The following is a 17,052-nucleotide window of genomic DNA, read 5'->3' on the forward strand; positions in this document are numbered from 1 at the left end:
ATACAGTTGTGGAAGCATAGGTCCTCCTGCAACGCTTCCATGCATTCCAGCCTTGGATTTTTATAATTAATTATTATTATTATTATTATTATTATTATTATTATTCTTTATTTATAGGGCGCCACAGAAGGCAAACATCAAGACAGTACATGGTGTAACAGTACACAATAACACTAAAATTGATAGCCTGGAAAAAAGTTATAGGCAACTAGAACAGGGTTACTTATAATCAGAACTGTTTAATTGTTACCCTTGGATATAACACAATGTTTGTCTCAGGATACAATTATAACCAATACAGAGGACACATCAAAGCTATGGCATATCTACAGACAATACAAATAAAACCTATTTGCCTGATTGTATAAATATGATTGAAAAGCACAGTAGAAAGCCAAAATGATAAAGTGATATATTTAGTACAAGTCGCATGTACAAGCCATTAAATTAGACATCTGAAGGTGGGCAAACTGTTGTACAAATTATTTGCACTGTAGACATTCACAAGAAACAAAGTGTAAAAATAAATTCTTTGCAAGTGCGATATGTTCAGAATATTACAACATGTGTCTCCCAAAAATTTTTTTATGATTCATAGTTACAAATTGTGATGTTTATTTGTGGTTGTTGATTTTGTTTAGTTTATAAATTACAGTGACGTGCTGTGATTTTTCATAATAATAGACACTTTTAGGAGTAATCTGAGTTGACCATCATTTTTTCTTTTTGTAATCATATCCACTATACCTATATGAAAGTACAAGAGTTCTAAGTATTCTTCATCTTCTTACAGGATGACAGTGATGGTATCCCATGGTCGGAAGAAAGGGTGGTGCGTAAGGTGCTATACTTATCTCTCAAAGAGTTTAAGACTGCGCAGAAAAGACAAAGCGATGACTGTATTAATGGGAGCTTCAAAACTCCTAAAGGTGAGTTTAGCATGATCATCTCTTCTCATCATTATTGCCACAACTTGTCTGTCTAGCTTGTTCCTGTCAAACACATCTCATACTCATAACAGTTTCACACTATGTTAACTATTACAGTAAAAGTCACTGAGATTTAGCACTTTTGTATGCCCAGTAACCACGCAGATCTGAAGACACTGACAACCTTTCCCTGCTACTTTAGTGTCTCCGATGCATGTGTCCTGTACACTGTTACATAGGTTTGGATGCTGGGATGGCTGCAGCACAAAGTGATGCCTCTGTAGTTCCTGTGCAGCTGTAGAGCCATTTCAGTTATCATTAATAAATGCAAAGTATGGCACAAGCTATGCTAGCGTGCCATCAATTATGATGTCACTTGTTCTACATTTTGTATGTAAAATACATTATATATACATGTATATTCTATAATGTGTGTACTTCTCCCATTTTATGTTAATACATTTATATATGCAGATAATATTTGCCAGTGTTTTACTGTACAGTCTTAGAAAAAATATTCCTCCTATATATATTTATTTTCCTCTTTATTGGTGATGTATTGGATTTAAGGTCTGATTGCAAAATCTCTTATTGCAGTAAGATAAGCTTTAGGGGGTCGATTTTAACTAGAGATGGTCACTGACCCCCGTGTTTTGGTTTTGGATTCGGTTTTGGATCTGGATTACCGTCGTGTTTTGGTTTTGGTTTTGGTTTTGCAAAACCGCCATTGCGTGTTTTGGTTTTGGTTTTGGTTTTGTTTGGTTTTGTTTTGCTATTTTTTGGGAAAATCCATGTTTTTGGGTCTAAATTAACCCAATTTAGTGCTCCAACTGTTTTAGAGACAAGTAATCTAATTGTTGAGGTAATAAATCATCCAAAAAAACAGTTTAATTCTTCGTTGGTAGGCCTTCATTTATTCTACACACAAAACAGATTGTCTTCCTCTCCATCTATGCATATTGGCAATGCAGCCATCGTCTTTGGATGTATATTACACCCTACACTTATAGTTAAATATGTAAAGAAATGGAAAAAGACAGTTTGCTTTCTGTCTCTATAGGCCCCCCTCCACTTTTTTAAAAAAACCAAAAATTCAGCCATTATAGACTGTACAATATTAATTGACATGGAGAAAGCCAGTTTGGTTTCTGTCTCTCTAGGCTCCCCTCCACTTGTATAAAATACTAATAAATTCAGCCGTTATATACTGTACAATATAAATTGAAATGGACAAAGGCAGTTTGGTATCTGTCTGCATCAGATCCTCTCTCCACTAGGAGTAAAATAGAAAACTATTCAGCCGTTATATAATCTAGAATATAAATAGAAATTGAGAAAGGCAATTTGGTATCTGTCTGCATCATAATCATCAACATCATCATTAGCGCCCTCGTCGCCTACACAAATCTCCCCCTCATCCTCTTCTAATTCCAAAGTGGCATCCTCAATTTGGGTATCACCGGCTACACTCGGGCTATTAAGGCACACATCAGAAGAATGCTCACGATTAGACATCCTACTGTTGGATGGACTCTCCACAGGGATTGTTGTCATTTGTGAATCAGAGCAAATATTCTCCTGTAATGCCTCACTGTTATCTTGCAGCTCGGCTTTGACGCGTAACAGTAGTTGTGCACCAATTGTAGGCTGGGTAAATTTTTGGGATCTGCCACTAATAGCCAAAGGTGAAGGCCTCATTCTCTCTTTGCCACTGCGTGTGTAGAATGGCATGCTTGCAATTTTTTTTTTATCGTCACTTAACTTTTGCTCAGTTACACTTCTTTTTCGCTTCAATACAGTAAATTTTTTTTTGGTTTTTGTTTTTTGCACTAATTTGAAAACACTCTGTTGTTTGACATCGCCTTGGCCAGATGACGTACTGGGAACACTAACATCAGGACTGGTGACAGAACCTGGTTGCTCATTTAGATCATATGTGGACTGCTTTGAATCCATTCTGAGCGCAAACCACTGAGGAGTGCTAAAAATTATTGAGTAGATACTGCTGACAGATATGACTTTTGACAGCCAGAAATATTAATGCACAATTAGGGAGGACACCCCAAAAACACTGAGGAGTGCTACAAATTATTGAGTAGATACTGCTGACAGATATGACTTTTGACAGCCAGAAATATTAATGCACAATTAGGGAGGACACCCCAAAAACACTGAGGAGTGCTACAAATTATTGAGTAGATACTGCTGACAGATATGACTTTTGACAGCCAGAAATATTAATGCACAATTAGGGAGGACACCCCAAAAACACTGAGGAGTGCTAAAAATTATTGAGTAGATACTGCTGACAGATATGACTTTTGACAGCCAGAAATATTAATGCACAATTAGGGAGGACACCCCAAAAACACTGAGGAGTGCTACAAATTATTGAGTAGATACTGCTGACAGATATGACTTTTGACAGCCAGAAATATTAATGCACAATTAGGGAGGACACCCCAAAAACACTGAGGAGTGCTAAAAATTATTGAGTAGATACTGCTGACAGATATGACTTTTGACAGCCAGAAATATTAATGCACAATTAGGGAGGACACCCCAAAAACACTGAGGAGTGCTACAAATTATTGAGTAGATACTGCTGACAGATATGACTTTTGACAGCCAGAAATATTAATGCACAATTAGGGAGGACACCCCAAAAACACTGAGGAGTGCTACAAATTATTGAGTAGATACTGCTGACAGATATGACTTTTGACAGCCAGAAATATTAATGCACAATTAGGGAGGACACCCCAAAAACACTGAGGTGTGCTACAAATTATTTAGTAGATAATGCTGACAGATATGACTTTTGACAGCCAGAAATATTAATGCACAATTATGGGGGACACCCCAAAAGCGCTGGGGAGTGCCAAATATGAAGAAAAAATAATAAACCTCTATCCTCCTCTCTGCACTAGCGATTTTGGTTAGAGCAATTGCAAGAACAATATGGTATTCTCTGTCCCTGCTCTAATTAGCCTATGACTACACCCTGCTCTCTCCCTCTGTCAAATGGCGATGGATTGCTGTGGAGGCGTGTATTTATAAAGTTGAAGTATCGCGAGAACCGAGTCCCGAGATCCGACGACGTCACAATGACGTTCGGCCTCGATTTGGATTCGGAATGGGCGGGAGAGTACCGAGCTGCTCAGCTCGGTACTCGGATACCCAAAGTTCGGGTGGGTTCGGTTCTCGGAGAACCGGACCCGCCCATCTCTAATTTTAACAAACCTTCTTCAAAACCGGAAAAGTGGAGGCGTTGACCATAGCATACAATCAGATTCTAGCTATCATTTATATAGTACATTCTAGAAAATTACTAGAATCTGATTGGTTGCTATAGGCAACAACTCCATCTTTTTTAGAAGGTTTGATATATCTGCCCCTTATAGTTTATTATTTTTAAGCCTAGCTGCTCTTTCTCCTAACTTGCGTTAGACCCACTGCTGACCTGAATTACCCTTGGAGGGGACCGCACCAGGGAGATGAGTACTCAGGACCAAGTTATTTTGTCCGCATGTTTGGCTCAGCATAAATAAGCAATCCTGCAAGTCGTAAATCAGTGCAACGTTTCTGCCAACACCTATTACCATTTAAGCACACTGGAATGTATGCATTATTTCAGGGACTCTGGTAGTATTTACATGCAAAGATTTATGAAGCTCTCCTCAGTGAAATAGCATCACAAAGTGGAGCCACAAACTATCCCCTTGGTTACTATAACAAAGTGCAGACACACTTGTCTGGTTCCTGAGTTAGCAGCAGCTATAATAATAAAGGAACGATGTCTGTCTTAAAGCAGCAAAATAAAATTATGTTTTAATTCACCCCCCCCCCCCATACCCTTGCTTGTTTCTGTAGAGCATTCTCCCAATGTGCAATCTCTATATTGATTGGGCACCCAGTGTATTTTTCTGCTGGTTTGTCATTGTTTCAGTAATAGTGTAATTCTTCATACATCAGCACATCAGTCACCTTGTAGAGGCATGGCAAAGCTGTAGCAACCAAACTTTTGCTGTCTTCAATGTGATTGTTCGCTATGCTTTACAGCTAGCTGATTTGCAGCACTGGCAAAGCTCATTATTAGGGGCATATTCAATTGTTGGCGTTACAGCCAAATGTAATGCGCCCTGCGCACTATTACCGTCATTACGGTAACAGTGCGCATAAATACCTTTATTACGGTACATTTCTGGCTGGATTTCAGCTCAGGGAGCTGCGAGCTGAAATACGGCTTACTATTACCGTAATACTGGTAATAGTTTTTCCGCTGCAAAAAACCGCGGACAATTGAATATGCCCTTTAGAGTTATAACAGTCATTTAGTGAATTTAAACATTAAAACACTCTCACACCGCAAAACACGTGAAAGTTCTCTGCTGATACACATGGACACTAACGTTCCCATTTGTAGTTCGCTGAGATGCACTCTCCACATAAGGCACACACCTAGAAAGTGCCTACGCACATGCAAGTTTTTTACACCTATATGGATCTGGAACACACAGACTAACACAACTGAAAAGTAATGTTCCAATGATTTGCTCTCACTGGTAAAGACTAATGTACAGACCCATTATTGCAATGTTGTTCTTTTCTGCAAAAAAAAATAATAATCACATTTATTGTGATTCTGCTGAATAAAAGAATTACATTACATTATAATTGTATTGTGTCCTTACCTAGCGGACCACTTGCACTCTATGCGAGTTTCAGTGTTCTTTCACTTTATTGCTCTTTGCAGAGTTTGAATCAATATCAATAGATTGATCATATCCAATAGTCCTAATGAAGGTGGGACTGCCCCAATTCGTGGGCCCTGAAAGAGATGTGACTTATTGGTAGCGGACTTGACTTTGATTTACGATGTGGAGCAGAGTATGGTTATAATGGAGCATTTGGTGACTGATGTAGTTGAATCATATGTTATATCTATGAGAAGGTTCAGGAACTGTGCATTGTTGAGGCAGAGCAGGTATGGAAATTAGTGAACTCCGGACTCTTTCTGTCCTCCATATAAAATCCATTCTAAAAGCTAAAATCACAAAGGTTTTGTCAGTCTGTGAATTTCTACATATCGGAAGCCTACAAAATATGTAAATATTAGCAAACATCCAAGGCTGTTAAATGCTGTAGAGTTGTATTTTCTTAGTAAACAGAACACGACTGCCAAAATAGCTTTCTTGTAGGGATCCTATTCCACTATCAGACATATGACATTGTTCAGGGAGCTGTTCTGATACAACTAAGGCTCTGCAACATTACATCAAAGTATTTTTGTGCAAGTTTAGTTTACTTTGTTTCTTTGGGTCAAAGTAAATGGAGATACCCTACTGTAAATGTATTTTCTGTTAGTACCATTTCAATTTGGTACTATAGACCTGGTTATGGGGATTATTCTAGATAGGTGTTTTTTTTTAAATATATTTATTTACATAGACTAGATGTCTGCAAGTCTTTAAAAGGAACGGATTCCTTTACTTGAATCAATAGTCTTTATCTTTGAGACTCACACCCTTAAAGCCGGGTGGCTGTCGTCCTTTAATGCCCTGTTTGTTCACACAGGAAGATGAGAAGACTATAGAAGGAAAGAGAAAGAGACGCCTTCTAGTGCAGCAACAGCAAGAAGTCCTCTGTTACACACGTGTATACAGTGCATAGCATATAAATGAATTCAAACCGCTTATCTGTAAATCAGGATTCAAGAATTACATATAAGCAGTTTGATTTCATTTATATGATACACATTTTATATCATACTTGCCAACTCTCACGGAATGTCTGGGAGACTTCCGCATTTTGTGAGAGTCTCCCGGACTCCCAGGAGAGTGTGGCAATCTCCCGCATCTGGCAGAATTCTGCCCACTTCCTAGTGAAGTGGGCAGAATTAGATCCAAAATGTGACAGTAGGGGGCAGGGCCAAACACCACGAATCCCAGTGAATCGCGGCGTTTGGCCCCGCCCCTACTGTCAAATGATGCGTTTGCGTCATTACGTCACATGGACGAGGCCAAAATCACGCAATTTGTGGAGCCCCACCCTCATCACGCCCACCTCCTCTGGTAGGCTCCTGGAAACCAAGTTCAGCAAGTTGCAAGTATGTTTTTTATATATATATATATATATAATAATGTATGTATGTGATAGAGGACTTATTGTAGTTGCTGCACTAGGAGGCGCCTTGTTTTATTTTTTACTTCTATTGATTTACATAGGTACACTTCTTTAACTGTATGTGCAAAGTAGTAACACAGCATTGTGATGGCACTATGGGTCTGTAGAGAAATGTGTGTGTCATGGATTACTTGTGGTGATGTACCAGGAAAAACAACATTTCTAATGTGGATGCTTTGTTTTTTAATCCATTGTAAAGGGCTGCAGGATTCTCAATTACTGCAGCTAAACACAATTTATATTATTGGTGGATCCTTGTAATATTACTGATTCTTTCCTGTTCATCTTGGTAGTTATCATTTCATATAATCATTTTGTGTGAAAATTTAGTATTTAAAAAAAGTGACGTCGGAGTGCTGAGCCTTCCTTTCCTTTGGTTAATACTCTGATCTACTGTCTTATTATAAAATACTGCGGTAATAAAGGACCTAACTACTCTTCTGTGGATACTAAATTCATTTTTGTAGACTCGTTGACAGCAGTTAAAATTAGAAGCTTTCTGCCAAATAGCCCTTTCAATAATGTTTGTGTAGCGTTCAGGAACCTGTAATATTTGTGTTACATAAATATCATTAGGTGGCTTAACAAAGGGAACCAGTCATGCCTAAAGGAATTATTATCTCTGTTTCATAGGCCTATCAAGTTACTGTGGCTATAAAAGCCTCTTTTAAATGGTTTTATTGAAGAGCCAATCCTCCCTTTTCCTTTGAGCGTCATTACTGTTAGGCTGCATGCTTTTATTGGTGTCTTGGCACTAATATTTATATACCATATATGAAATTGAACGAGAAATAGACTTTAATGTTGGTACACGAATTTCACTGTCATATATGTTTTGTAGTGTCACACTTCCTGCTGCCTACAGAACTACATGTAGGCCCCTATATTAGAGCAACCTCCCATATTAAATATTGCATTGGGACTAGAGAGGTCAGGAATTGTTATAAGTTTTCATTTCAGGATTTATGGTTTAATTTATGGTAACTTTTATTACTTAAGTGTTGACTTTGTGTTAAATATGTTATATTAATTGCCTGTTAAACATAAAATATAAATAGCCTTGTATAAATGAGCTACTTATAACATCCGTGTGTAAGTTGGTCTTATCAGAACTGAAGATATTTCACCTCATCATCATTTTTGTAAGACTGCACTTGACCAATCACTAGTCAGACATATCCATATAAAATGGGAAATTGAAGTGCCTTTTTTTTATTTTTTTACACCTCCAGAAGTATTGTGGTGTGTTTGACTTTGTAACTTAAAGATAACATTGTGCTTTCTTGCATTTATAGACTTACATACCTTGGCAGACATTAAGATGCCCAGATAATAGTAGTACAGAGTTGCAAACGTCACAAGCACATAATTATTTACAGTGCGGCATAAATGTAGATGGTAATTGGATATTTTATACCTAGATATCTATACATCAGTCCTAAAAGATGGGCAGTTTGTAAGGAAAGACAAACGGCACAAAGCAGGCAGCTGGGAGGCACCTAGCTTATGCTAATTTATAGGCTGACAAAATGAATGTACTTTTTAAAAAGCATAATAGACTATAGGGTCTGTAGTGCAAACAGTCACATAGCCGCATCATCTCACTCTGACCACAGCAGTTTTGAAATCCACAGACTAAATAGCTTTTCATGCTGCAGAATCCCTTGCACTGACATTGGCTAGTCACGCAGTGGGGGTAGACAAAAGGCTATTTTGTTTTATAAAATATAAGTTGATCCAATGGCCCAATACTAGGGTGAATGTGCTGGAACATGCTCCTGGGAAAATTGGCAACTGTTTTCAATGTTCTTTCTTTATATGTAAGATTTCTCATTGTAGACTGATGGACTTGATTGTTTTGCAAAGTATCTTAAAACATTTTCCAGATTGATCAGAGCAGCAATTACTTCTTTAAGATCATTGCAGATGTCTTTGGTGCTTGGCAGGGAATTAAAATACACCATAATGCTCCAGACCGAACTGTCACAGGTTCTGCTTTTTCGTAGCACTTCCTGATGAATAATAAAGTGCACTTGATTAGAAGTTTGTGGCTAAAATTACCTCCTTTATTGACATGGATGCAGTAAGGATGTATTTACTTTTTCGCACATGGCATATTTATACTGGCTTATTCTTGTTAAATAAATAATTAAGTAAAAATTGTTGCGTTATTTGTCACATGAGATTTGATTTATCAAGTGAGGACTACATTACATAATTGCCCACTCTCCCAGAATGTCCGGGACACTCCTGAATTCCAGGTAAGTGTCTCCCATCAGGCTATACTCCTCCTGCATCCTGCCTAAAAAAAGTGGACAGGATGAGGGGCTCCATGACGGGGCCTCCATCTTGGTGAATCGCATCATTTTTGCCTCTCAACCAGGATGAAGAGACGCAAGGATCTCCCGAAAGGGTAAAAGAAAATGCTTTATAAACGCAAATTTGAAACCGTTGTCCACTCTCTTCTTCACATGACTGTATATATCTATTTGTATTTTAGTTTTATTTGCTCTTTAGGTCTCATCAAAACATGCAGAAAGTACTTACACTGAGTTTCATATGAAACGCGTCACAAGAATGCACCAATAAAATACTGCTGGCTGGGGTCCTGTTGGTCCCTGTGCCAACCATGTATGCTATCCACATGGACAGCTTGTGACCTGGAAGTGACCTTCAGGCATCTCAGCATCCTTAGTAATAAGTAACTAGGCAGAGATATTATGGTGCACATTGATGTCAGATTCAGTGTGGGGCACAGCATCAGCACTCTCTGAATGGATAGCGCCCTCATTATTTAATGCACATATGTGTCACTATTCTGCTGATTTAGCAGATCTTAGCTGCCATTATATTTTGATTTCCAAGCCACTAGTAATGCATTTTATAATCTTAATAATAATCTCCGTACAATCATTTTTCATATTTGTTTTTGTTAATTTTTGTAGCACCAGCATATTCCATGGTGTTATGTACTGTGTGATGCACCATTGCCATAATTGGTAGCATTGTATAACTAAACCAACTTTTGGACAATTGGGAAAATGCTTCTGCCACACTTCAGCTGTATATATGCACGTGTTGTAGTTTTACACACCCATGTGTTATGCTCATTTTTACCTTATCAGAACCATAGGCTCGATGGCACATTCTGTGGTAGCCGTATGTCAGTGGATGATTGTGGCTGCTTGATAGTGAATTATGTTTAGATTGTTAACTTGAGTCTTGAATTTTTTTTTTCTTCTTGTCATTACTCTAGATATCTTCAATGTTAACCTTTGTGCTACCGTAGGAAAATAGGCTATTCCTACAGCAAAGTAATTAAAGCACTATACACCAAACGTTGCTTGTTAGTTAGTTTTTCAAATGGTGACCTAGCTGGTGTTCCGAACATTTGCTGCATGGATCTTAACCCTACTATGTAAATAACATGTCATATTTGCATTATCCAATAGGCTTGTTCATTATTAATCTATGTTGTTCATTTTATACTTTACTGCAGGTCTTCTTCTTAATGGACAGTCTAAAGGGTCAGAAAATGAGAAGGATGACACATCTCAAGGATCTTCAAACACCAATAGTGTGACCTCTTCAGATTCAGAAGATGGACCAGTTAGGAAAAGGTTGGTAACTTCCTTTCCCCATTACTGTTTAATTGATAACTGGTTTCTCTAGCAATCATCAACAAATGTTAAAACCAAGCAGTCAGTGCTGTTACAATGATCACTATTTAGTTTAAATGCCTGCACAGTGCATCATAATGTGCATTGAACCCAACTGGTGATGCACTGCTGATATTTTGGAAGAAGAAATATAACCAATGAACTTTGAGCATTGATTAAAAAAAAAAACATTGGTGGGAGTGAGGTAATGCTGAAGTTTCAAAAGCAAGTGGGAGAATAGTGCTGGAATCCTCCAGTGCTTCGTAATCCTGTCCACACAGACCACATCCACCTTCCAGCAAGTGTGGGCTGGTCTATGTTGACTTATAATGAGTTGGTCACTGATTACACATGAAATGTTGTATACTGTTGGGGGATAGGAATGTCCATGAGGTCATGATTGATTTTCCCTGCTTGGATAGTTACTGGCTGTTCAGGCCTTAAGATTTGTGACATGTATTCAACCAAATATCTGCAATCCATCTTGTAACATCACCTCCGGGACTCGCAATGTGTGGCCCCATGGATTGGTTGAGGCAATGAGCTGTCCTCTGTAATAAGGAGGTTTTCATTTTAATATGACCAGGAAGAATGTGTGTTTCCCTTGTCTGAGTGAAGACAAGCTGCAATACCGTTTTTCTTGATTTTGTAAAGGAGATAAGATTTTTCGAATACACTAGTTTTGCTTTTCGCCACCCACTTTCACTGTATTATTTATATGTTAAAGTAAGGTCTCTATGTAATATTCTTGTTTTTGCCCCCCATCAAGGATAATAATTGTTCTTCCTTTTGAACAAAAACCGCTATTCTTCAGGGTGTAAAGACACCGTGAGAGATCTCTTGTTTAGATAAGCATACTGCCTAGTAGTAATGAAGGAACTTGAGCAGAACATCTCTTGTTGATAGAAATGACCATCAAAGGGTGTAATTACTAATGCGAAACTCAGCACAAACTCTACACCAATTACCTCTTTGCACAATAGTGTATACCAGTGGTTCCCAAACTGTGCGCCTAGACTCCCTGGGGTGCCTTGGAGATCTCACAGGGGTGCCTCAGCCAGGGCCATTGGTAAGCAAGGCGGGGGACTACTTGGTAATTATTTTGGCTAATGGGTACCTTGAAAAATTTTTGGAGACCCTAAAGGTGCCTTGAACTGAAACAGTTTGGTATCCACTGGTGTATACACATGGAGCTATGTTTATCATCTGGGGCAAAGTGATTGCTTCATAGTTATCCATATTGTTGTCATCATGCTTTCTTCATATAGCACCAACACACTCCACAGCGATGTCAAATCAGGGAGACAAATGAATTATTGCACTTACATAAATTCTCTGGTTGTTTAATAAATAAATGCTCTCACTGTGTTGCTCATTGTAGCATGATAGTAGATGAACTGATCACTTAAGTTGTATTACTGTTGTGTCCAAATACGTAATGTTACTTATTTATGTAAAACATACTTTCCAACTCTCCCGGAATGTCCGGGAGACTCCCGCATTTCGGAGAGTCTCACGGACTCCTGGGAGAGTGTGGCACTCTCCCGCATCTGGCAGAATTCTGCCCACTCCCTAGAGAAGTGGGCAGAATTAGGTCCAAAACGCCACGATTCACCGGGAATCGCAGTGTTTGGCCCCTCCCCCTGCTGTCAAATGACACGTTTGCGTCATTACATCACGGGGCGGGGCCAAAAATGATGCAAATTTTGGAGCCCCATCTCCATCACGCCCACCGCTCCCGGAAGCCAACTTCAGCAAGTTGGCAAGTATGATGTAAAACTGTTCCACAGAAGTAAACTAAATTTATTTAAACTACGCCCATTTTTGTAAATGGGAGCACCAGTTTTTTTTTTGTTTTGTTGGTTGCAATTTTCTCTCACCACCGTCTGTTGATGCCGCTCCAAGGTACGGATTGCAGGGAATATACATTTCCTTCACATCCTGCTTCATAAATATAGCGCTCTACAGATATTTTTACATAATTTCCTTCTCCTTTGTAAGCACGTTTTTTCCCTGTACATGGTTAGACAGGTTGGTATAGTGGAATGACTGTGCGAATATCTAAATAAATTCTATTGACACTAGTCTCAGTGTTATGGGAATATTGATGATGGTGGGTGAGAAGAGTGTGATGGAGTATGGCTGGTAAGAGCTGGTCATTATTAGTACAACCTTCTACACCAACATTACACATTTTACATTAAATCAGTAACTCGCAGGCAGACCACAAACTAGAACAAAACTTTGCAGTCATTACTATTTAATGATTGGTGAAGTCCTTGGTCTACATGTTTCTATTTTTTAGATTTACAGCTTTTTTTTCACCCTGAAAGTTAGAGATTTTCTAACATTAAGTTGAAGTGGTAAAAATCTTAGGGGTATATTTACTAAACTGCGGGATGTTGCCTATAGCAACCAATCGGATTCTTGCTGTCATTTTATAGAATGTACTAAATAAATGATAACTAGAATCTGATTGGTTGCTATAGGCAACATCTCCATTTTTTTTCAAACCCGCAGTTTAGTAAATATACCCCTTAGTTGTTGCTAACAGTTTTAGGTTCTAAATAATTTTATTTAATTTGAAGTTCACCAATCACTGTCTTGTTTTATTGTAAAGTCATTTCTTAAATATGTCTTTTGTGAGGCGGATCCTAGGTAGTTTTTGTCTTTCTAACAAATAATGTCTCGTTCTTACAATTGAAATTCAGTATCTGGTGTCTGCAAATGTGAGTAAACTTTTCCTTTTATACAGTCACATAGGTGCTGATGCCAACATATGCATGGTTATTCTGGACTTGGAGGGGAACAGAAACCACGTTCTGTGAAATGTGTGTGTGATTTGGTCATTATTTTTTTTTATTTTTTTAGTTCAGGTTCCGCAAGTGGATTTTGTTGAAGTGGATCCATCTAGGTAGGCAGCTTGTCAATACACTAGGAGCTAGTGGCATCACTGAGGCCGGAGCTTTACGGGTTTAGCCATAAAAATATATTGTTTTTAAGAATGTCCTTAATGACAGTGAAAAATCTATTTATACATTTTTTTTGTTAACTCACTCTGCACTGGGTGGAAAAGTGATAGTTAGTGGGAAATAGCTGTAAATGCCACATCAGAACAGCAATAAAGTAAAATATATTGTGGTTTCCTATGTGAACTGTTCTATTGAATCAAATAATCTTTAAGGTGCTTTTGACTAAGATCTGAGCACAGTATTGTACAGTTTAAAGTGGGGTGGTAGACTTATTTGTAGCCAATCAGGGGTCTAATATATATATATCTATAATATAAATGTCTAGTGGCGTGTGTTAGTCTGTCTGTGTGTGGAAAAAATAAAACCAAGCTGCAGCGCCACCTGCTGGGCGGAGGTATACACTGACCTACTAAATTCTTAGTGTGTGTGGGAAAAAAAATTCAGAAAGGGCTGAAATTTGGTATACTAAGATGTTTTTAATTTGTTAATTTAATTTGTTAATTGTTAAAAGTGTTTATAAAGATTTTAAAAATATATATATATATTTCTTGAAGGAGAAGTGACAGTTGGGAGTGGTTGGTGGTTGCCGGGGGTGACAGTGGGGAGTGGTTGGTGGTTGAGGCCTGGGCTATGGCCCAAATGCATGACAAGAACCTTTTTAACACCTTAAGTAGCTTGATTTGACTAGAATGCATGAGTATCATGCACTGGTTAACTTGTGTATGTGTGTGTGTGTGTATATATATATATATATATATATATATATATATATATATATATATATATCTCTAATATATATATATATATCTAATATATATAAGCCTAGCGGCGTGTGTGTGGAAAAAACTATTTTCTCAGAAAGGGCTCATCCAATTGACCTGAAATTTGGTATACTGACATTATTTGACAAAAAAATTATAATAGTGAAGTCAGTTAACTTCCATCATCCCCCCTTCCCCCCGTGGGAGGGGTAGTAAAGGCTAAATTTACGAGTTGAGCGCTCAAACTCTTGACTCCTTCCGGAATGCCAAGGCACAGATTAAGATTGAAAGTTGGAAGCATTATTATGCTATTGAGAAATCTGAATGTTAAGAGAGGACTGTGCAATGGCACTCGATTAGTAGTGACAGCACTGAAAACGAATGTGATACAAGCAGAAGTTTTGACTGGCTCTGCTAAAGGAGAGAAGGTGATGATACCTCGGATTGACTTATGTCCATCCGAAACAGGACTGCCGTTTAAGCTAAGATGGCGGCAGTTTCCTTTGAAGGCGGCATTTGCTATGACCATTAACAAGTCACAGGGTCAAACACTTGACCGTGTGGGTATTTATTTACCAGAGCCTGTCTTTGGTCATGGACAATTGTATGTTGCATTTTCACGAGTACGGAGAAGCAGTGATGTGAAAGTGGAGGTTATGAATACTGCCCTTCAAGGAAGACTGAGCACAGCGATAAGGTGTTTAGCAGAAAAGTTGTGTATCGAGAGGTTTTAGAACAGTAAGACGATCGAGATTAAGGATGTGGCGATGAAGATGAAGGATGAGGTGATGGAGAAGAATGATGAGGTGGTGACATGTGGACAAAACCACTTTAAAAAAGGGCGCTTACGTCGGGAAGTAACGCTCTTCCCCTGAGGAGACCTGGCCTAGCCCCAAATGCATGACAAGAATCTTTTTAACACCTTAAGTAGCTTGTTTTGACTAGAATGCATGAGTATCATGCACGGGTTAACTTGTGTGTGTGTGTGTGTGTGTGTGTGTGTATATGTATGTATGTATGTATGTATGTATATATATATATATATATATATATATATATATATATATATATATATATATATATATATATATATATATATATATATATATATATATATATATGTGAGTTCTGGAGGTTTTCTTTTGCCAGGGCTCGCCAATGAGCCCTGGCATGGTCAATACAACAGTCATTACAGTTTGTATCAGATACTATGTACTACCACCCACTAGCCACAGATGTTAAATAGACCCCCAGATCATTAAAATGCTCACAGCAACAGGTGATGAATGTGCTAAACATGTATGAAGTACAATCTTATAAGAACAGGGCTGCTTGTGACAGGGATTGTGTCATGTGAGCAGGGGACTTCAGAAGAGCAGGAAGCCAAAGACTGAGAGTTAGATAGTGGAAAGAACAGAGTCCCCAGCAGTATAAGGTAGTGATGTGAGGCTCTTATTAACTGGTGCAAAAAGATTATGGTGTCAAACTCTATATACCATGAAGAACATAGCCCTAGCTTATTTTTTATTGGACTCAAGTCTGTCTTGAAGTTCTGCAACTCAATGCTTCAGGGATTCTGGAAGAGATTTGTACAGTAGATCCAGGCAAGCCTTACATTCGACAGAGCTTAGCTTTGTGACTTAGTATCTTGTAGTCCACGAGGATCATTTCAGCTTTTTATAGCTGTGTGGACTTTACAGGTTTAGGGAAAAAAGCAATAGTAATCTGGAAAATATATATAGTGCCCACACATACAGGTAATATAAGCACACACTAAGTCATTAGCAAACTGCTGTATAGCTACACAAAATGTACTAAGCTACGTCATTCATATGGGTACAAAGAACTAAGTATACTTCATACAGAATTATGTCACCAATTATAAGCTTTCCAGCCATTTACAATTTTTCATGTCCCCCTCATTTCCTCATGTGTTTCATTATGCCCATTTCCTTCCATTTTAGGCTATAAACTTTACCCTGATATTTTGTATTGTCATATTGTAATGTAGTTTTTTGTTGTGTATTACTACAAGTGTTCAGTACAGCAATTCATGTTTTACGTAATGTAAACGTTGAATTATACTATATTTACAGTGTATAGGACTTGTTTGCTCAGATAGGGATATGTTAAATTTATTTTATTAAGTGAAAATTTTAAATCATTGTGCAGATGTGTTTTTTTTTTGTGCGTGTGGGCAATGTCTACCATGTGTAGCCATAATATATGTTGGAGCAGACTGTTTTTCAAATGAATACAATTTGGTTATTTGCAAATTGTCTCATGTTGTTGTATTTGTTTTTTTATCTTGCATTATTGGCTCATTTATTGCATTTAATTTTCATTGTGTGTATGTATGTATGTGTATGTATATATATATATATATATATATATATATATATATATATATATATATATATATATATATATATATATATATATATATATTTATTTATTTATTTAGTCCTCCGTTCACTTTGTCATTGGTCTACTCTTTGGTTTGGCTTTCTTATAGTTTGCTTTGTGGTATGAACCGAGTGCTGTT

The 17,052-nt window shown here is 37.8% G+C and overlaps 1 protein-coding gene across 2 annotated transcripts in view; it reads left to right on the forward strand.

Annotated features, from left to right (window-relative positions):
• JARID2 (jumonji and AT-rich interaction domain containing 2) overlaps positions 1-17,052 on the forward strand; it is a 144,240-nt gene that overhangs the window by 70,900 nt on the left and 56,288 nt on the right. For both annotated transcript variants that reach the window (XM_075213102.1, XM_075213101.1), the window contains exons 2-3: positions 794-929; positions 10,615-10,735. In XM_075213102.1, the coding sequence (XP_075069203.1) occupies positions 794-929; positions 10,615-10,735 (257 nt within the window). The remainder of the gene's footprint in view (positions 1-793; positions 930-10,614; positions 10,736-17,052) is intronic.

This window comes from Mixophyes fleayi, chromosome 5 (genome assembly GCF_038048845.1).
Source record: "Mixophyes fleayi isolate aMixFle1 chromosome 5, aMixFle1.hap1, whole genome shotgun sequence".
Classification (NCBI taxonomy): Eukaryota; Metazoa; Chordata; class Amphibia; order Anura; family Limnodynastidae; genus Mixophyes; species Mixophyes fleayi.